The sequence below is a fragment of the Protomyctophum bolini genome, assembly GCF_963924005.1.
Source record: "Protomyctophum bolini genome assembly, chromosome: 8".
NCBI lineage: Eukaryota > Metazoa > Chordata > Actinopteri > Myctophiformes > Myctophidae > Protomyctophum > Protomyctophum bolini.
The window spans coordinates 31,435,312-31,458,371 of record NC_137869.1 but is presented as its reverse complement, the minus strand read 5'-3'; the positions used below and the strand labels follow the sequence as shown (position 1 = coordinate 31,458,371).

Here is a 23,060-nt window from a genome sequence, read left to right as displayed (position 1 = left end):
TTTCCTTTTGGCTCTAGTACCTCTATCACACACGCTTTCTCTTTCTGTCCGTTTCTCACTCTCTGCACAGTATCCATAGTATTCCTGACAGTACCTCTGTCTCAAATAAATCACTAGTGTTATAGCCATGATGCTTAAACACAAGCCATATGACCACAGATCACAAGCTGCGTTGCTTTCGGCTAATAGCTAATTACAAATGGCTCATTATTTCACATGGTGCTGTGGGGAGATTCCTGTATGATCATAATCAGCAGTACATCATGATATTGTAGGGACAACATTTAAGGCAGTCCATGTATGTTAAAGTATGAAAATCACACCCGTGTGAAGTAGGGCTGCCGTAATTGTCCAAAAATTGGATTCGGATATTCGTTTTAAAAACCCACGTGGATTCGAACAATTCGAGCCATTCGGATTTCGGATTTCAATTCGAGCCAATCGGATTTTTTAATAATTATATTTACACCAATACAACCTGAGACATAACATTTAAGATCGCATTGCTGGCGCAACTCTCTCTCTCTCCGCGCATTGGTGTTGCTGAAAACTGAGATGGAACGGAACGCATACATTCTCCCTTCTCCAGTAAAACATTTTTCTTAAATGAGCAATCCTACCACACAGCCTTATCAAAACGAGGCACGGAGGCAGTGTTAATTCTGCTGCATTATTATTATCTGTGGACTGTGGGTCTGCTGCCGAGTGCCGACGTTATGAAACTTTTTAGCTGGCTAGCGCCTGCGGTCCGCTGTTATGCTCAAATTAGTGACCCTAAAGAATTCTGAGGCAACACGGCTGGAGACGAGGCAGCCAATCAGAACTGCGCTGCGCTGTATAGTCTGTGTTTAGGAAATGATTTATTCTTCAATGTATGCCGTTGTCGGCGTGTCGCGTGGCAAATATAACTAATCTACAAGCTCACAAGTCACAACGCTTACCCATGGCACCGAAAACTAATAATAATAATAAATAAATAAATATTTTTTATTATTTTTAATTCGAACCTTAATTTTATATATTCGGTTATTAATTATTTTTTTTGATTCGAATCTATATTCGGATATAGAATATTCGTTGGCAGCACTAGTGTGAAGTAAGTGGTGCAACTCCGTGTGGGGGTCCCCAGGGTTTCTATCACATAGCCTCGCAAATGAAACATGAGCTTGCAGATTTGTCAGGTCCCCAGGCTAACTATCATTGTCGTCTTCATCTTCATCTTACTGCTTATCCGTAGTCGGGTCGCGGGGGCAACAGCTCCACCAGAGTGCTCTAGACTTCCCTCTCCAGAGCAACATTAGTGACTTCCTCCTGGGGGTTTCTGAGACATTCCAAGGCCAGTGAGTCGATGTGTTTCCTCCAACTGTGCCTTGGTCTGCCCCGGGGTCTCCTCCCAGTGGAACATGCGTCGAGGACCTTCCTAAGCTGGCTCCTTTCCAGGCGAAGGAACAGCGGTTCTACTCCGAGTCTCTCTCGTGTGACTGAACTTCTCACCCTATCTCTAAGGGAGATGCCAGCCACCCGTCGAAGAAAACTCATTTCGGCCGCTTGTATTCGCGACCTTATTACAATGATATGACCTTTTTAATTGACCTTTTTAAATGTTGTGTTTCCGAATAATGATACAAAAAGTGAATGACAGCCGTCCCGATCAAAGGACTTAGCCGGTGGAGCGGCTGGTAGAGCAGCTGGATGGGAACCGAAAGGTTCCTAGTTCGATCCCAGGCTCCCCCAGAGTTTGTGTCGAATTGTCATTGAGCAAGACTCTGAACCCCTAATTGCTCACGATGTGCAGGTTGGTTGTGCCTTGCATGGTTTCCTCCGCCATCGGTGTACGAATGTGTGTGTGAATGGGTGAATGTAATGCACAAAGCAGCACAATATATGTGAAGTGCTTTGGATGAAAGAGCTATATAAATGCACCATTTATCAAATGATGCACCATTTATCAAATGACCCACCCTGTTGTAGCTAGGCAGTCCTGTGACTAGCTTGTATGTAGCTATAGCTATAGCCTCGGGCTGTCTGCCATGTACGGTGTGATGGAGTTTGACATCCAGTCAGTTAAAAGGTTTCTGATATGACAGACCGCATGGCTTAATGTACTCTGCCCAGAGGGAACAGACCATTACTGCACAATATGGTCTCACATACAGTAAAAAAACCAAAAACACAAGTTGTATCCTAGTTTATCTGAAGCACCACATTGTTGTCTTTGTACTCTAATTACAGTATGTGTTCTCATCCAGCACTTGTACTGCAAGTAGCTCTGTCTGGATACTAGAGTAGTAGAGCTGCACGAATATCGTGCCATATCGTTATCGAATTGCTCTCAAAATAGTAGAGTAGTAGAGTACTTTCACCGATATTGATGATGAAAAAACAATGTGACCGGCGTCAATCGCTTTGTACTCGCAGAGCAGCCAAGTCTGCCTGTCTCTTTGTCAGCTGAGCGTCTGCTAAATATCTAGATCTTAATTTGTAATTGAAAACCATAAACGTTTGAAATGTAGTACAGGTATTTAGTTTATAATGATTATTGCCATGTCGGCCAGGTCTCCCTTGACGCCACTCATGTCAGCGTGTGCATGCATACTGGGGCCACTGGGCATGTGCATATTAGCCTAATCCTGTCTCTAAAGACGTCTCCTTTTAATGTGATGCTCCAGGCATCAATTAGAGCAGGAAGTGTGATAGCCTCCTAATAGCCACCTACTCCTGTACTGTAGGTACACCTGCTCACGGCTGCTTAGTCAACACACACGACACACACACACACACACACTAGGGGTGCAACGGTTTTCAACCGAAAACCGAACCGTTCGGTTCCACATACACGGTTCAATGCGCTCTAATGAACCGCGCTATTTCGGTTTGCATTAATTCATTTATTACAGCTGCGAAGAATGTATTTCTCGGTCACACACTGGCCTACTTAGAAGTCTAGCACTCTATCGGTCACACACCGTCCTACTAAGAAGTCTAGCACTCTTTCGGTCACAGAAGTGTAGCACTCTGTCGGCCCACCCCCTACACACACACACACACACACACACACAGAGAGAGAGACGGCATGATGAGGAGAATCCAGCACTCGTCTTTAAACGTCGTTCTTGGAATAATTATTGATCGTCATACACAGAGACACACACAGCGGAGTAACCTCGCGCCAACAGGCTTCTAAGCACGGTCGTTGTAAGTTTGTTCAGATCTGATTCTGCATCTGCACTCGCTGTTTGAGTGCTAATTAAGAGGGAGAGTGAGAGCATAAACAACCCGCAGCAGGACATTCATTCCGTCAGAAAAGTACCAACAAAATACTCCCATGTCCAATCCATGACTGTAGATAGAAGCCCTTCTTCTAATAATATAAGCATAATATCCTTAAATCCTCATGTAGACTTATTGTAAACTTTTGTAGGCTATTTTTCTGAGACACGACGCATTCACTGTGAATGACTCCCCTCCCAGGAGGCACTCTCCTCTCCTCTTTCCTGCATGTGCTTAATGCCCCGTGTGAGCGCATAGGTGCATTTATTTCCCCTTGAAAATAATGATAAGGCACATTAAAATAGCAATATAAGGTATTTTTCCCCCTTTAGGCAGAAATGCCTAATAAAATAATATATGCTAAAAAAAGAGAAGAAAAGAAAATGCTATAAATAAACTTTTTTGAGTGGTGCAAGCCACTGCCTGGCTGGCTGTCTGGGTATGAGCATGAAAACAGCGTGGTTGTTTTTCACCACCTGTGCACAACCTAACACACACGCACATTATTAACTGTATATATGATGAGTTCGTGTGTGCCAGTACAGTGACACAGGTACAGTACAGTACAGTAGAGGGTACAGTAGGGCGCGTTCCTGGGGATCACTTCACAAGGGGGTATTTTTTTTTACTGTACCGAAACCGAACCGAAACCGTGGCCCCCATACCGAGGTTCGAACCGAACCGTGGTCTAACTGAACCGTTGCACCCCTAACACACACACACACACACACACACACATGACACACACGACACACACACACACACACACACACACACACGCTCTTGTAAATATTGTCATACCACAGGAGGTGCACAGACTGCACACACACTCAGCACATAAAGTACACACACGGGACACTCTCAACATGTAGTATGATTATGTTGTTGTGGCTCCACTTTGTCATAATATTTGCTGCTGATGTGTGGGCCTATTTCTCTTACTTTGTGTGTATGTCAAATCACTGCATCTTGAGTGTGTGCTTGTGTGTGTGTGTGTGTGTGTGTGTGTGTGTGTGTGTGTGTGTGTGTGTGTGTGAAATTGTCTGTGTTGTGTGTGAAATTGTCTGTGTTGTGTGTGTTGTGTCTCTGTCCTGTCCTGTGACAATATTCCCTACAGCTTTGGCTACAGTAAGTGTGTGTTCTGTGTTGCTCCACTGAGATGCACGCACGCATGCATGCATGCACGCACGCACGCACGCACGCACGCACGCACGCATGCATTCACGCACGCACACACACACACACACACACACACACACACACACACACACACACACAGTCACACACACACACACACACACACACACACACACACACACACACAGGCCAGCAGCACACTGTTCATCTGTTGTCCTTTCCCTCGGTCAGTCACTTAGAAATGAACAGCTCCCTCATCTCCCACACACAGCCTAACTGCTGTCTGTCGGTCTGTCACCCAGACAGTCCAGAACCAGGCATATGGTGACAGGGGCTGAAAATATATTTAAAAAAACAGCATTACACAGCATGTCGTGACTCGTGAGCCATAGAAGGCCACAGCTGTGACTCAGACTGCCTTGATTTAAGGTTGCGCGCACACGCCATGGTGCACGTGTGCGCGCGCGCGTGTGTGTGTGTGCGTGCGTGTCGAACAGGAGGACAACAAAGAGGTACTCTGTTCACCTCTGCGTCTGACTCATAGGACATGCTTCATTATCCCCATGACAGCTGTCCCCCATCTACAACCGAAGAGAGGAAAGTTGCAGGAGAGGAGAGAGGGAGTGATTCTCCTTGGTGAGAGAGGACAGATGAGAGGGTACTTAATGGATAAACTAAATACTCCAGAAAGGATGTGTGAAAAGGGCAGTTCAGTGTGTTCAGTGTGTAAACAAGTGGCATTAGAAATTACGGTCAGAAAATATACATTCAAATTTACCGCATACTTTGCAAATTAGCAATTAGCGCAGCAACCTGCTGATCAGGAGTAGTTAGGAGTTCAGTTTGTTGCTCAAGGACACTTTGACACCAAGCCTGGGATCGAACCGGGAATCTTCTGTCTCACAGACAGCCTCTTTACCTTCAGAGCTACTAGTGCCAGATGACTTTCTGATAATAGTGTAAACTTTCCAGAACTTATTGCAGTGTTCTGTCTGTGCAGGACCAGGTTCACCATCCCTAACCCAACCGTGGTGCTCCAAAGAGATTAACAAAGCCTAAAATACATGCTGTTTGTACCTAATGTCCCAGCAAAGGATGAAGAGAGTAGGGGAGGGGAAACTATAACGGTATTAGAAAGTGAGACTGAGTAGGTAAGACAAAGGCTAGACCAAGCAGAGGGAAACGAAAGCAACAGACAGACAGACAGACAGACAGACAGACAGACAGACAGACAGACAGGGTCATATTGAATAGATCCACACTATAAGCTTGACTCACTGGCCTTGCTTCATTTGTTTATATAACATGTCAGCAGCGTCCATTCAGGCTCTTTCCTCTCCTCTCTCATCCCTCGCTTCCAGCAGAGACATTGAGATAGACACTGAGATATGGTGAGAGAGAGAGAGAGTGTGTGTGTGTGTGTGTGTGTGTGTGTGTGTGTGTGTGCGTGCTTGTGTGCGTGCGTGCGTGGTGAACGAGGCAGCCGCAGGGTACAGCTGGTGGCGGTTGAGCATAGAAAGAGTGGGAAGGAGGGATGTTTGAGAGGAGGAAGACGGGAGTGAAATAGGGGGAGAGAGAGAGAGTGCTTTAGCCACACTGCTGGATCCTGGCAGCTGCCATCTCGTGCATGGTTGCTACGGGAACCGCTTAATTCATTGTGAAGACTCTCCGACTCTCTGTCTCATGCCCCCCGCCCCCTCCTCATTCCTCCCTAACTTTCTCCACTTGCTCGATAAAATCGAATAAGTCCAGCTAAGACTTGTCATAGAGAGAGAGAGAAAGGGGTAGAGTTAGAAACGGAGGAGGAGAATGAGCTATAGACGGATTAGACAGAGGGAGATGGGGGCGCCAGGTAGGGAGGCGAGAGAAGTACAGAGATAAAGGGGGAAAGAGAGAGAGAGAGAAAGGATGGTACAGAGAAAGAAAGAATGGGGGTATTGAGTGGTCGCAGCATTCAGTAACACAGTGGAGTGTAATCCAAGACCTTGTCACCTGCATGACAGAGGACCACAGGATTATCTCACCGCCCTTGACCCAGTGTCCCTGTCCCTCCTGGTCCACACATTCACATTCATTTGACCAATATACGTTATTCTGTACAGTCACATGTGCTAGTCTTTAAACACAGTATTTACTGTAACAAAACAGCAGGCTGTAGGAATGCATACAATCTCTGCATGGATATACAATCACATTTATCTGATTGTACTGTATACTGTAAGCCAATGTTTTGACACTCTTGCATTTTGTTTTCAGTAAAATCTGTAAAAGGTGCACGTGCATGTGTGTGTGTGTGTGTGTGTGTGTGTGTGTGTGTGTGTGTGTGTGTGTGTGTGTGTGTGTGTGTGTGTGTGTGTGTGTGTGTGTGTTTAAGAGGCAGTGTCAGAGCATTTGGTTATGTGGATAGGGGACAGAGTGTGCGGTATAGCGATAATATGTTTTTATATAGAATGTAATGTGAGGATATAGAAATAGAGGAAACAGACCGTAGGGACAGTAGATGAGATCAATCTATCAATAGAGGTGATGGTGTAAAAACAAAAGCAGTATGTTGTTGTTGTAGCTACCTACCTACCTACAGTTTGTTCAGTTTTAATTATTCCCATGAACACACAGGCACCGAAGAGGAGAAAAGAACAACGCACTACTGAATGGAGAGACCACACGGGTTGGGTTGCACATCCGATGGGATGTGAAGTGCCTACTGCTGGCTATTGTTTTCCTAAGTAGCTACTCCACCGACAACAAATATGCATGCAGCTAGGCTACAACAGCGGTATTGGAACAAATGCCTGTGTGCATGCAAGTGCACGATGGTCCGTGCACGTGATCCTGCGTGCGTCGAGGACCTCCCTAGCACCTCCTGGTGCTAGGTGGTTATTACAGGGTGATACAGTGTATATGGGTGATAGAGTACAGTGTGACAGTACAGTTGGTAGGGTTTTGGTTAACACATTTTAACAACAAGGCAATTCAAAGTGCTTCACACTCAACATTACAGTAAGCATTACAGTTGAGACAAGCATTACAAACAACACATATCAAAGGAAACACATTATAAGGTTATTTGGGTGACAAAGTGGGTGCTGGGTGATAGTAGGCTACGGTGTGACCAGGTAGGGTGATAGTAGGCTATGGTGTGACCAGGTAGGGTGATAGTAGGCTATGGTGTGACCAGGTATTGTGATAGTAGGCTACGGTGTGACCAGGTAGGGTGATAGTAGGCTATGGTGTGACCAGGTAGGGTGATAGTAGGCTACGGTGTGACCAGGTAGGGTGATAGTAGGCTACGGTGTGACCATGTGATAGTAGGCTACGGTGTGACCAGGTAGGGTGATAGTAGGCTACGGTGTGACCATGTGATAGTAGGCTACTGTGTGACCAGGTAGGGTGATAGTAGGCTATGGTGTGACCAGGTAGGGTGATATTAGGCTATGGTGTGACCAGGTATTGTGATAGTAGGCTACGGTGTGACCAGGTAGGGTGATAGTAGGCTATGGTGTGACCATGTGATAGTAGGCTACGGTGTGACCAGGTAGGGTGATAGTAGGCTATGGTGTGACCAGGTAGGGTGATAGTAGGCTACGGTGTGACCAGGTAGGGTGATAGTAGGCTACGGTGTGACCATGTGATAGTAGGCTACGGTGTGACCAGGTAGGGTGATAGCCTACACCAGTGAGACAGGGTGAGTGAGTGTCGTCGAGGGGTGATACAGGAGTGTGACACACATTATCCATTCATTAGGGTTCAAATGTTTGGTTGACACACATTAGGCCTGGCCCCAAAGCCATTTATTGGGGTTCAAATGTTTTATTTGGTGATTTTAAATTTTTAAAGAACCTTCGAACCTTCATTTAATTATTTATTTATTTGTGGGCGAGTGACGTGGTGCCATCCTGATGCCAGCGTGCCGTGGCGGAGCGTATCCGTGTCCAGGTCTGTGATGACAGGCCATGTTTCTTAATCGTCATTTGTTAATGTTCACCTTTCTATGTCGCTTCTTTGTTGTTAGCAACACTGTTAGTGATGCTAAGATAACTAGCATAGTATAAAGTTCAGTTATTCCACCTCTGTACTCCTTTGACTGTATCTGCCAACCACTCCAGGTCCAGGATAGACAGAATTAACTTGCGTCGATCGTCCTGCAGTGTCTGTGGAAACTAAAGCCATGTTTCTGTCTATCTCTGTGTATGTATCTGCTAATTTGCACAATGCACATACAGTACAAGCACACAGACCATTTCCGTATCCTCTCAGCTAGAGAAGTGCAGAATGAGGAGTCACGAGCCAGAAAATAAACAAATAAAATGAATAATTCATTACGTTTTAATTAACATCCAAAAGTCAACAAACCTTTGGATCTTTGGAGCCTGTCCAAGTTGATATTGGGTGATATAATGCAGTAGTACAGTGTGACTGGGGTGACACCATTGTGGGTGTTAGGTGAGAGAAAGCATAGCACTGTTCAGTGTTGCCCATTAGCTATCGACATTCAACATTTACAGCTGCATACTGCTTAACATTTAACAACACTCAACTCAAACACAACAGCAGCTTATTCATTGTAGACCAATTAATACATTGATAGATCAATTTAAACATATGCTTTGCGGTTGATGCGCAGAGCACAAACCTGCTGGACTGTGGTAAATGCTTTAAAGCAGAGGTTTTCAACTGGTGGTCTGTGGACCACTGGTGGTCTGTGAAGGTATTGCATATGGCGTAGGAAATGGAAGATTTGTTTTTATAATATAGACCATTAGTTGAGCATACATAAGTTGCAATGAATCAGTCAGGGTGGTGGTCCCTGGTTCATAAGCAGTTGAAAACCGCTGCTTTAAAGCTTTAGTGCTTATTCCAAAGCACTTGTTGCATTCACACATTCAAGGCAACCATGCAAAGCACCAACCTGCAGGCTATAGGGGTTCAGTGTGTTGCTCAAGGACACTTCAACACTCTACCAGGAGGAGCTGGGGATATTATCTGGGAACCGTTTGGTTCCCATGTGGCCACTGAGCCACTGCCCCATTATCGGTATAGAAATGCAGACAATTTAATAAGGAACAGCTCTCACTCCATCTTCCTCTCTCCCTCCTGCTCTCTTTCTCTATCTCACCGGCTGTTGAGAGAAAGCTTGGGGGAAAATCAAATTCTTCCCGAGACCCCAAAAGGCTTGGCTCGGCTCGGGAGACAGCCTGGTATTAGACGTGAGAAGGCTGGCGGCGGTAGAGGACATTGCAGCAGTGCAGAAGCTGTACAGCATACTGTAATAGTGATTAATGAATAAGATATGGGCTGCAGAGCTTAGACTGGTAGTGTTTGTAGAAGCCAATCAACCCAATGGTGTACGTTACCCTCTGCCGGGTGTGTGTTTGCGAGCGCACGTGTGTGTGTGTGTGTGTGTGTGTGTGTGTGTGTGTGTGTGTGTGTGTGTGTGTGTGTGTTTGTGTGTGTGCGTGCGTGCGTGCGTGCGTGCGTGCGTGCGTTCGTGCGTGCGTGTGTGTGTTTGTATGCTCGTCCGTGATGCAGGGGGTGACGATAAACTTATATGACCCATAGTCACAGTGGCTTCATAATGACGGAGACCACGTGAGGGTGCTGTGGGCGGGATAGAGGAGAGGGGATGCACTGTGCTGACAGCTGCCCTCTATAAATAAATGTTGCAGGCAGGGGGGGAGACACTGAGGAGGAGAGAGAGAACAAGGCAGCAGGGTAGAGCGACATCATGAAGTAGGAATGAAGGAGGGAGGGAGGGAGGGCTGCATAGTGAGAGATGGAGAGGAACAGTGGCCGGGAGAACAAGTCACGATAACTGGAGAGATGGAGGAGGAGAGGGCTGATAAGTGTGAGAGAGCTAGGCCTGAATGCTAGTGGGAGAGAGAGAGAGAGAGAGAGAGAGGTATGCACTATGCAGTGTGGTTTCTGCCACGCTCCCCACTCATGCCTCACTAGACATGTGTCATCGTGGCCTTGGCCAATCAGCATGTCCAGTTTTGGTCAGGTGATGAAGCAGGCCACCTATCGGTATGCGTTGCCACAAAGGATATCATGTGTTTTCTCTCTCTCTCTCTCTCTGTCTCACTTTCTCTCTCTTTATTTATTCATATTTGTTGCTTTTTTCCTTTTATTTTCTCCTTTTACACTTTGTACAGTGTTAAACATACCCATTTTGATTGGCAGGTCTATTATCTTCTTACCTAAGTCAGCTTCCTTCCTCTTGTTCTCATTGTGCCTGTCTCATGCTGACTCAATGATGTTCCTATACGACAGAGCCAGAAAACAAATGCAGTTAATGTCTTAACAAAATTAAGTAGGAAGAGAGAGAAGGGATATTTTAGAAAATACCACAGCTTGAAATCGACAACCACGGCAGCGTTGGTATTGGTAATCTTGATTGTGTTCCATTGGTTCAAACATTAATCATGTATGAACGAATGCTTACGTTTATTTGAAATCCACTGGAGGTATCCTCTGAACTTGGCCCTGCCTTGCACTGCAGGCTGGTAGCCCAGTGGCAAGTGATTGAGGTGTATCAGTGAAACAGGTTCCTTTCACTTTCCTGTCTCCAGTTACATACCTTACCTGTGGTCCAGCATGGGAGAGAGAGAGAGAGAGGAGAGAGAGAGAGAGAGAGGAGAGAGAGAGAGAGAGAGAGAGAGAGAGAGAGAGAGAGAGAGAGAGAGAGAGAGTATGTGTGTGTGTGTGTGTGTGTGTGTGTGTGTGTGTGTGTGTGTGTGTGTCCTGTGAGCCTTCTCCTCTGTCAAGAGGTAAGCTAAGGAGCCGGGGTTTAGTTTCTCTATCTTGGCACAGTCTGTTCTGATCACCTATCTGCCTACTTGCCTGTGGTACAGTGTATGCCTGCATGTCTCTCTCCATCTGTTTCCAATAGTTTGTCCTTACACATGTGTTTGGAACCTTATCGACGCTTTCGGGGGGGGGGGGGACGGGGGGGGGGGGACCTTGTATGTCCAAAACCGTTACTTTTCAGGAAATAGACAAAAGTACCTGTGTTCAAAATGGATCCATTACTACATGCATACAATCACAATGGCGCTGGTAGGCGTGACAGCCTACCGTGACGTCAGCCTTGCATTCCCAATTGGTTGAATTATATAAAACCCACATACGGAATTAATTTCAGAATCTAAATGCATCACAATGTGACGCGAACTTTGTAGATTTAGCTATCTTCGCTACTTTTGCTTTACACTCTCTTCTATGACGAAGTAGGGCACTCAAGAAAATATGAAATATGGAGATATACAAGGTTTCTGCCCAACAGCAACCATACAGCTGCTGAATATTTGAATGTCTCTTCGAGACCTAACTCGTCTGTCTGTCTGTCTGTCCTCCCAACTATCTTTCTACTAGTAGTATGTTTGTCTACCACATTATTATGCTCCCAAGCGGTATTACTATTCTAACTAGTCTGCTGAGAGTCGGTCACAGCTTATCCTTTCAACCGTCTGTCTGCCATTATGTGTAGTCAACAGTGTGAGCATCGCGGCTTAGGTTTTGGGGAGTATGGGACTTCAAAATACACATACAAAGTCAATTTCACATGTCACACTCTAAAATGTTTCACTTGAAATTCTTAATGCAGCACAAGCACAACCTACAACGCAGGAGGCAAAAAATGGATGAAGCTTTTTATACTTCATTGTGTGACCTCTGCTCCAGTGGTGGATTGGGTATCTGACCGGCATACGGGAGAAATGTGCAGTGGGCGGACCAATAATGGGCCTGCAGCTGGACTGTTATTATTGCTGGTAGGGGACGTATCTCCAACTTTTGGTGCCTTGTCACTAGCTTACTAGTTTTGTTGATTGGACCCTCTCCAATGGAGGACAGTGAGGGTGTTCATTTACTGCTTCTGTGTTCTGTAATTACTCATTTAGATTCTGTATACAGATTTTGTATACAGATCAGCCAACGCAGGCAAGTAGCCTGGCTAATAAGCCAGACCGAATCAGCCGTTGGCAAAAAAAAAGCCTGCCGACAGTGTGATTTGAGTCTGGCTTATTAGCCAGGCTAAGCTGGAAGTACATTCACTAAAAACGCAGAGACATGATGATGATGAATCATTCCCGGCCCTGTGGTTGATTATTTTTAAACTGGTGCAAAAGCCAACACCTTCAACTCAACTCTATGTATCAAAGACAAAAGACGTACGGTCCTTTCCCCAGCCCTGCATTGTCTTTCAAATGTAACTCGGCAGGTTTATGCCATCACAGAGACATGTGATGTTGACTATCTACAACTGGGCCGTTCATTGGACGCTGTCATTGCAAATTTATGCATGTTCCGGACCGGCCCTACAAATAAGAAGGACGAACGAACATAGTAATTTGTAGGTGTTGCTGGGTGGAGAATATTACCAGAGTTCACACAGAGACGCACACACACAGTTCATCATCACATTTTAGTTCTTTATTTGAATCCGCAAATTACAATTAATTTTACAGGGAAACAAATATAACGGGGTTGACAGTTCATGGGCACCTAAGGATACACATGGCACCTTCTCCTCCACACAGACAAACTGCCTATAACAGCCGAAACAGCAGTATTTGGCAAGTTGTTTGGCTTTGCTCTTTGTCATGCCAGCTATTGTTAGGCCACTCATGGTCAGTTTGTGTACATGGCCCAATCAGTATGGCGAATCTACATCGATACCCAATAAGGTTTGTTATGATTCCAAGTAACACCGGGGCTCCACCGGGCGTGTCATCGTCGCGTCTCCGTCACCGGCAGGGAATGTTCCCTTTTTAATCAATGCAGAGTGGCTCCACTGCCCGCGTTGCGTGACTGCATTAAAATTGCACCGGTTCGTTTTTTGACGCACGCAACGGTGGAGCCCCGGTGTAATGGTTGGTACTTGGAATGCCTGGTCCATGTACAAATCAAAGACACAGCCCACCTCCTTCAGGACCCCCTTGTGACCGGTCAACAAAAACAACATCAGGTGTATTTGGGATGTTAGCAAAGACATTGCATGCACAACTAAACCAATCTGGTAACACTCTTGAATGTTTATACATTGCTGCACTGGATGGTACATATTTTCGAACTGCATCAGACACTAGGTCAACAATACGGTCGTGGCGAGCAATATACACATTTTTGTAAACACTACATCCATTTCTTATGTGTGTGATGGATTCTAGGTGTTGTTCAGATCAGAATCATGATGGTTTATACAGAGTGGAGTGTACATGTCGGGATACCAGATTTACAGATTGTACTTCGTTGGTAATACTTGCACATACTTGATATACTTGATATACTTGATATACTATTTTTAAACTGGTGCAAAAGCCAACACCTTCAACTCTATGTATCAAAGACAAAAGACGTATCGTCATTTCCCCAGCCCTGCATTGTCTTTCAAATGTAACTCTGCAGGTTTATGTCATCACAGAGACATGTGCTGTTGACTACCTATTTACAACTGGGCCGTTCATTGGACGCTGTCATTGGAAATGTATGCATGTTTCAGCCCGGTCCTACAAATAAGAAAGACAGACGATAACATACGTAATTTGTAGGTATTGCTGGGTCGGGAATATTACCAGAGTTCACTTCACATGTGCACACATGCACAGACGTACACCACACACACACACACACACACACACACACACACACACACACACACACACACACACACACACACACAAAGCTTCTGAGCCTCTGACTTCCTCTATTTTTGCTTGCATAGCAAACCTCATAGTCACTGAATTGCACAAGACACGTTTCCGTGACAAATCACATGCTACCCACAGCCGAGTGTGTACTAGTGTGTACTTAATTTTAGAGTGAAAGAATTCTGCTATTTTGTTAAGCGGTGTGGTGTGTAATCCTTCTCTATTCTTATCATTTCTAAAATCTGGAGATCTCCCAGACGTCGTCAGTTCCACTGCCAGCTGGCAGCCTTATTTGTCAATAATTGTCAATATGCTGTGATCTGTGAATACCTATACTGTACTCAACTGCCTTATTTAGGCTGCGTGTTGATTCTGTTGAATGTCGTGACTGTTTTATTTTTTTTTACAGCCATTTTACAGGCAGAATTACACCTCTTGTAGATACAGTGACTTAGCATCATACTGTACCATCAGGTACAGTATCATCACGTATCACATGTAGTTTTACACAGCTAGTATTTTACAGTTGTGCAAAACTGTCAACAGCTGGTCCCAGTAGTTAAAGCTGCATGTGTGTACACTGACTACATCTGTCTCTCCTGTCTACTGTCTGTGTCTGCCTCTTGACTCTGTTATACTAGCTCAATAATAATAAAACACTATGCAGAGTAGAATCTCTTATGGAAAAATCTCTTTTGGAAAAAGAAAAGTGCTTGGAACTTGGAATTCCGTTTTATTCTCCACCCGTGATCAACGCACAGAATGCTTGCAGCAATTTCTCCAAACCTTCACAATATAACGTTTTGCGCTGGAGACGGTTGCGATAGGTCAGTAGACGGCTACTGAGAGAATTCAATGCTCTGGTTACATGTGATTTAGTCCCTTTCAGTGCATTGATGCATTCATGGCATTTGAATCCACTATCTTGCTGATATGTTTTTCTGTGCAATGTGTTGTTTCGTTGTGGGTGTTTTGAACAGACCTGTGAAGACAAATATCCCTTTGGGGACAATGAAGTTGATTATTATTATTATTAGCTCTTACCCCTCACCTGAATCTTAGGCCCAAATCACACCAATGATTCTCCATGCAACTCCTTGCGACCTAACGGTTGTGAGTAGTTGCATGTAGTTGGATGTAACCATTATCCACAATGGCAGTTGCAAGGAGTTACAATGGTGTCATATGTCCTTAACGTGTTGTTGCAAGGAGTCGCGACTAGTTGCATTGGTGTGGTTTGGGCCTTAGACATGAAGAAAACCATTGTTTTCTGTCAGTGTCATTGTTTCTGTCTCCGTCTCTCTGGATGTCTGACTTTGAATTTTCCCTCTTGTCCTCGGTAGCCTCTAGCACGGTGGTTCAACCTCCAGCCCAAAGATGCCGCCAAGATGCCGGAGAGTGCGTGGAAGCTGGTCTTCTACACCATGTCGTGGTCCTACAGCACCTACCTGCTCTTCTTCACCTCCTACAACTTTTTCCATGACCCCCCTTCCGTGTTCTATGGTAAGAGTAAGACACACTTGCGGTCTGTTGGGACAGAGCGAGGCGTCATGTGATATGTACAAGCAGGGCACGTCCGTTTCACTGTTTTATTTTTGTCATTTGTGAATGTATTTGTGTGTATTTGTATGTATTTGAAAGTATTTGTGAATGTATCAAGTAGAGAAAATGTGTCCATACAGTTGAGTAACAATCATTGACAAAAACAAAACAAACATTGTCCTATATATCCTGGTCCATAATATTAGACACATTCATTTAGTGCCACTGCCAACTAAATAAAGTGTCCATGTGATGGGAATATTTCCACCATTATACTTGAAAGGACTGTATTAAAATAAAGACTATGATAAATAAGGAAAGGCTTCGATAGCAGAGAGCTAGAAGCTCCGGAACACCGGAACTGTATAAATACTTTTAGAAAGTAATCTAATTACAATAAAATACTCCACCAGAATAGAAGCAGAAGGCTGGTAACTTTACAGAAATGGTTATAAAAACCTTTTGAACTATAATGAGTAAAAGTCAGAGTATAACAGAGTTAACCAAAATACCTTGAATGAATTTGACAGACACAAGGAAGACAATTTCAGACAAGCAGAGCTAGGAGGGGGTTCAATCAGATATATTCATATTCACCATTGTATTGGGAGAGAAGAAGGCATGCAATCCGGACAGCGTTTCCACAAGGATCTCTGACCATGTCCAAATTGAACATGGTTAATATAGCATACCGTAATCAATACACCGGAAAATGTGTTGAACAACAAGGTCAATAAACATATTTGTTTACAAATGGACAGATAATGCAAGACGTCACGATTATTGCATACAGGAACTATCTCACGGGGCAGAGATAGTCCGGACATGCAATATAAGTTAGTGGAACCGGGGGACAGGGCATAACGTCATTGAGTGCAGTTTGCAGTCTGTTAGAGCGAATACTAACTTCAAGGGCAAAAACACAGAGGCTGGGTGTTATGGCAAATGGAAACAAAACAATTCTTATCTACCAACGCTAGCTAGGAGAGCAGTGTTACTATCTAAACTCTGGCGGGGCCAGAACCATACTATTTTACAGTCAGTGGGACAGCGTGACATCAAATGTCAGTCACAGGGCAATGCATAATCCATAATTTGGCAAGACCATAGGAGACACCGGGTCATAAGATTAAAAGGGCAAAGGACTCATGACCATCACCCACAAAACCACAGAAAATACCTAACAAGATCCATCACATTTGTGGGCGAAGGGTCATGTGACCTTTGACAATATCATATCCTCAGGGGGAAAACTTACTTTTACTATGAATCAAAATGGAACAGAATGGCAAAACCTGGAACGAAACAGGAACAATGAAAAATAAAAAAACATAATAATTGACTGTACTAGGCATATAATCCTTATTTAGATGGTACTGTGGGAGAGAGAGAGAATGGTTTTTCTCTCGCGATGATGTCTTCGGGGTTCGATACCCAGCAACTGGTGCAGCCTCCAGGCCGGCAGCAGTGTTCGTTAGAGCTCGTCTTCGGGGTCCCCTCGGGACCCAGCAACAAATGTTCATTCTCACAATCAGCTCGTGGTCGGAACTGCTGCGAGAGTTCTTCGGACAGTCAATCAGCTCATGGTCAGAGCGGACTGCCTGCTTTAGTTCTTCTTGGCTCGTTGTCGGAGCCCATTCTTCGCCCCCTCCCCCCCCTGTATAGGTGACCCGACATGAACTTAGTTTCTCAATGTACAGATATGCTTGATCTCTGCAGCAAACGGGAGAAAACTGGCTGGGTGTCCTATCATAGTTCTTGGAGAGGGGGTAATGGGGTACTGTGATGGTGGGGCGCTCCTGCGCGATGTCGCAACAATGTCTTTGGGAGTCCCTTAGTACCATATAAAGGTCAATTATAGAATCAAGTGGATTCTTGGGGAGATTAATGCCTAGTTCAATCAAAATCATGATGATAAAAACCAAAATAATAAAATGGAGAAGGAGATGTTCCTATATTAAACAATTTAAGGTCAAAGGGGTGAACTGTTTTAAGGGAGGGATATTCCAATTCAGGGGAAATATGAATCAAATATGAAATTTTAAATAATCAAAATATGATGAGGTGGGATAATGAATCATAATGGAATGAAATTTAGATTGTCCAAATATCGATTGTCCAAAAATGGGATAATTCAGTTTACACAATTTATGTAATGGGCTTTCAGATCTTATTATGAAATAGAATGGAATGGTTAAAACCTTTTTATTAAAAGTAAAACAAAAAGTCAAGTCAAATGTCACCTGTCTACCCGTCAGGATAAGCGAGCAATCAGTCAATGTCCGGTATACTATCAGTTTCCTGCTGTCAATGCTGAGGGAATAGTTGGTCATATCTGTCTACTGGTAGTAGAGGAACATGGTCTATGTTTGACAGTCAAAATAAAATCAGTACATATTAAATCAAATCAAATCAAAATTACCTGATATTTATTTAATTGTGGGGAGAAGGGAATATTTTAACTAATATTTTATTCAATAGAGGGGAGAAGGGATGATTAATCTAATATTATTCTACTATTAGGTAGAGAGAGGTAAATATTAGGGGAACATGGCTTGGGAAGCAGAAATTAGCAAACAGAAAAGAAAAACATTTAATAAACCACATACAACAAATGTCTGGTGAAACGTGAGTGGAATAACTTTGTTCCATATGGAAATCTATGGGCAACTGATTAGGGCAGACTGTTCTGGGGGTTGGGCCTAACCATAGTGAATTCAGACGGTTCTGAGTTGGTTCGGGATCAAGTGGCAAACCTTGAAGGAATGTCGACGTCCACAACCACAAATGAAGACCAGTCAGACCAGCAGAGCAATCTCCCTCGTATTTTGTGGAAGTCGAAATTCCGTGGTTTGTCCCTTGACCACGACCACGCACAGAGATCCGTATCTAAAGATAAAACATAAAAACAAAGAACAAACTGGTGAATGAAATGAAACAATAATTCTGACAACCCATTATCAAACTGGTTCATACACCTGCGCATATACACTGGGCAGGTGAAAGGCAGAAAGAGAAAGGTATCTTAAAAATAAATATTATTTATTTCTCCTGAGCGCTCTTCCCATCGCATTTGTACATTACTAAGATGGAGGGAGGGCGTAGGGAGATCGACGAAGGAGAAATAAGAACAATGAAATAATAAACAAACTGGGTCTTATCAAAATAATAAATACTTAAATACTTATATACATATTTATATTTCTCCTACGCGTTCCTCAAACATGCTTTTTTATGGAGGGAGGGTATTTTAGAGAAACAGATGTTCCCCCAATCTACGCATATCACAGTTTATAGCACATTGCAGAACTACCAAGGAGAATAATACCATATCCTGAGAGAAAGAGAGATCGAAAGTATGTGTATATCAGATTCAACTTCAACAGACATGTGGACGACTGATAATGAACACATGGTACAAGACAGTTAGAGAGAGATGTTTTTCTATAGTACACAAAGAGAGAAGGATCGAGAGAGACTATATCGACGGTAGACTCCCCTTATCGGGAAGATCTATTTTACCCAGCAACAGTGAGTCTGTCCTTCCCCTTCAAGTCTTGTGGGTTCAAAAAAGTTACTCTTCTACTTTTCTTTAGGTCTAGGGAGAAAGTATGTATATTTCTCCAATCTTACTGCTGACCGTTTGAATCCGAACGACACATGTTTTGCCTTAAATTATGTCTTCCAAATGTCACACTAATCAACTGAGAAACTAGTTGTGACTTCTGAGCGTTAAGACCGCATTTAATACAGAATAACTGATGTAATTGGTACCCTAATCAACTGAGAAATTAGAGAGAGAACTGTATTTACTGATATTGCTTTCAGAATAAACTGAGATATTCTGAAACTTAGATCTTACTGATGTAATTGGCACCTTAATCAACTGAGAAATTAATGGTGCGTTGTATTGAATAAGACAATACTGGGCTTAGTAAACAATACTGGTATGGCTTTCAAAATAAACTGAGATATAGTGAAAGATGGATGTGAAGAAACTGAGATCTTCACCCCATGAGTAATGCCGTACTTTTCTGCGTGCACATCGGCTTAGCTACTTGCCGCTAATCAACTGAGAGACTAGTCGCACAGTCACAGAAATTGCCAAAAGAGAGAAAAGTGAGAACCACAGAGAAAATGAAAACCGGTTTATCTGTGACATCGAGTAGCGCTACAGGAAGTCAACAGTCCACCAGCTCGCGAAATGGAAGTATTGGTACTTAAAACAGGATATGGTTTTTCTTCTCCTTTTTTATTTTATTTTTATTTTACATAAAATAATAGAATAATAATATTTATATTTGTACTTCTCGTAACCGTTCTTCAACCGTGCGCATATCACCTTTATATGGAGGGAGGATACATATGAAGAGACACATGTATGCATATACACAGTTTATAGGGAGGGAGAGCACATCTCCGAACGACCAAGGATAAGAGAGTAAAGTACAAAAAAAAAAAAAAAAAATAGAATAATAATCACTATTATAATAGGGAACTTGTTTTAACTAATTGAGTGAGATATCAAGACTAACTGTGACATCTGCTTTTTTTTTTCTAGGTGATAAGTTGGTGTTAGTACTATGGACTATAGCACCTGAATTGTCAACATAAAGAAAAATAAATAAATTCAAAATTCAAATTCCAAATGAAATTAAAATGAAAATTCAAATTCAAAAATTAAGATAAAATTCAAAATTCAAATTCAAAATTCAACTTAAAAATTAAAATTGAAAAAATTAAAATTAAAATTAAAATTAATTTAAATAAATAAATTAATAATACTGGGAAGTTAACCTAACTTAAAAATGAAATATTAAATGTTATTTAGTTGTATTTTGGTAGAATGGAGGCTATACTTGAGAAATGGTGGAATCGGAGTCTGACAGTAATTGTCGTCACGATCCTATATTTCTTAATAATGTAATATTAAATGTAGAAATTAGTGGAGAGTTGTAACCAAATGTAAAGTGAAATGTTCCTCACTCACGCACACGCACACATGCAAACACAGAGAGAGAGAGAGACCCAAAACAGGCCCATACAGACACAAACATACATGAAGGAGATGGAGGGGCTCTCTGTTGAAATAGGATAAAGTGAAATTTGTACTAAGGCCATTAAAAATGTATGAAATGCAGTAAAAACTGTATAAATACCAAAATTTAAATTTGCGTTTAGGCTCCCTGACTATCATTTGGAAATATGAAAAATGTACTCTTTGGCTCCCTGACTAAAAGTCAGGATATTAGATTGGCTTTACCTAAAACACTTCTAAAGTTATGAAACAAGATGGCGTTGCACACAGTCACGAAGGAAAGCTCGTATGAGCCAGGCTCACAGACAGAGTGAGAGGATTCCTCTCACACACACGCACACACCTTAACACTACCGGGAGTGAAATGGGAGATTCGTAAATCAAAACATACAGCAGGGGTGGATTCACACACACACACGTGCACACACACGCACGCACACTAAGACTGTATCTGGGATACATAACAAAGTAAGCACGCACGCACATGCACACACAAACATTTGATGGAGAAATGTTTTGAACTGTATTCTAAAAAGTTTATCTGGGAAAGAAATAGAACGTCTCAGCGTCAATGATATGAGAAATAATTTGAACCTAATTATTATAGGATGAAAGTATTGAATGGTCAACGGTCGTATCATGATAAGTTAAAAATCCCTGTTGGTGTTCAGTAGGGAAAGCTCGTATGAGACAGGACCAGACATAGACGAACAGGAGCAGGACAGAGAGTGAGAGGGAAAACTCTTATGAGACAAGGCCGCATAGCGTGTACACGCTCACACAGAGGAGAGGAGACAGAGTCTCTCCCACACAAATACCACTGATAAGAAGAGCCCCCTCTAAAATAGAGAGTGTCTTAGACCAAGTGAATGTGAATACCAGAGAAAAAGTCAAAATGTATCTTTAAAAATGGGAATCAAATAGTCAAATTGAATAATGGCATCATTAATAACTTATATTGTTTTGGGATGTTAAAAATTGAATGAATTAATTAGTGCTAAGCACTGGGAAAAGCTTGTGAATGAACGCCAGTCAGTTTATGGACCGTTATAAGGTAGAAAATTCACCCTTGCTTCGCTCGCTCCGTGTCGACTCAGAGTAGAAAGCAAGAATAAATAGAATAATACATATATACACTTCCCGCACACAATGAAGCGATCGTTCTAAACCGAGTGCTGGAAGTCTATATATGTAGTTATGGTCCACAAACTGACAATTCTAAAAACAATTTATGACATTAGACAGAAAGAACTCAAAATAATTCCGCTACTTTGTCTGAAGTTGATAAACAACTAAAAATGAATGCCTCGCTGCTCGAGGTGGTATCAGGGGAAGAATTATAATGACAGTATAATCTATTTAAGCTAAAGGTAGACTGAGAAAGACATCAAGCATTGATTTACTTAACTTGTATAGAAACCGGAGCAGACAATCATTGTCCGTAGGAAGAAGGACCCAGCAGCAGAGAGACAGCCGGGGTTGGAGCAGGTTTGGATCTGTGGAGGACCATCCGACCATGGACAAGCCGAGCTTGTCAAGCCCCATGGGTCGATCGCTCGTCCACAGATCCGTGGAGAGGTCCATGAAGTGTTCACTACTGTTGAGACGTGAGCCGTTCATGGACCCCAAAATAAAAAATCGCTTGTCCGTCGAAATCTGATGACATACCATTCCGATACAATGGCGAAAACTGATCAAAAGGAAACCCCATGCTCAAAAAAAAAGTGTTTGTCTGATCTCTTCCTTGTGTGTGTCAAGTGAATTTGAGGGAGTTTTAGGGAGTGAATCTACAGGACTGAGTTTTGTTTTCTTTTTCAGAGCAGCTAATATAAGGGAACTGATTCTTTGCCTTTAGGAGGAGTATAAGCTTAATCAAATAAATTAGGCTTTATACTCGTTAAAGGACGGCAAGATTGGACCAAATTGATGGGAATATTTCCACCATTATACTTGAAAGGACTGTATTAAAATAAAGACTATGATAAATAAGGAAAGGCTTCGATAGCAGAGAGCTAGAAGCTCCGGAACACCGGAACTGTATAAATACTTTTAGAAAGTAATCTAATTACAATAAAATACTCCACCAGAATAGAAGCAGAAGGCTGGTAACTTTACAGAAATGGTTATAAAAACCTTTTGAACTATAATGAGTAAAAGTCAGAGTATAACAGAGTTAACCAAAATACCTTGAATGAATTTGACAGACACAAGGAAGACAATTTCAGACAAGCAGAGCTAGGAGGGGGTTCAATCAGATATATTCATATTCACCATTGTATTGGGAGAGAAGAAGGCATGCAATCCGGACAGCGTTTCCACAAGGATCTCTGACCATGTCCAAATTGAACATGGTTAATATAGCATACCGTAATCAATACACCGGAAAATGTGTTGAACAACAAGGTCAATAAACATATTTGTTTACA

The 23,060-nt window shown here is 42.8% G+C and overlaps 1 protein-coding gene across 1 annotated transcript in view; it reads left to right on the top strand.

Annotated features, from left to right (window-relative positions):
• Nucleotides 1–23,060, top strand: part of cers1 (ceramide synthase 1) — a 55,991-nt gene that overhangs the window by 14,482 nt on the left and 18,449 nt on the right. The window contains exon 2 of the mRNA XM_080769482.1: nucleotides 15,398–15,557. Coding sequence (XP_080625608.1) covers nucleotides 15,398–15,557 — 160 coding nt within the window. The remainder of the gene's footprint in view (nucleotides 1–15,397; nucleotides 15,558–23,060) is intronic.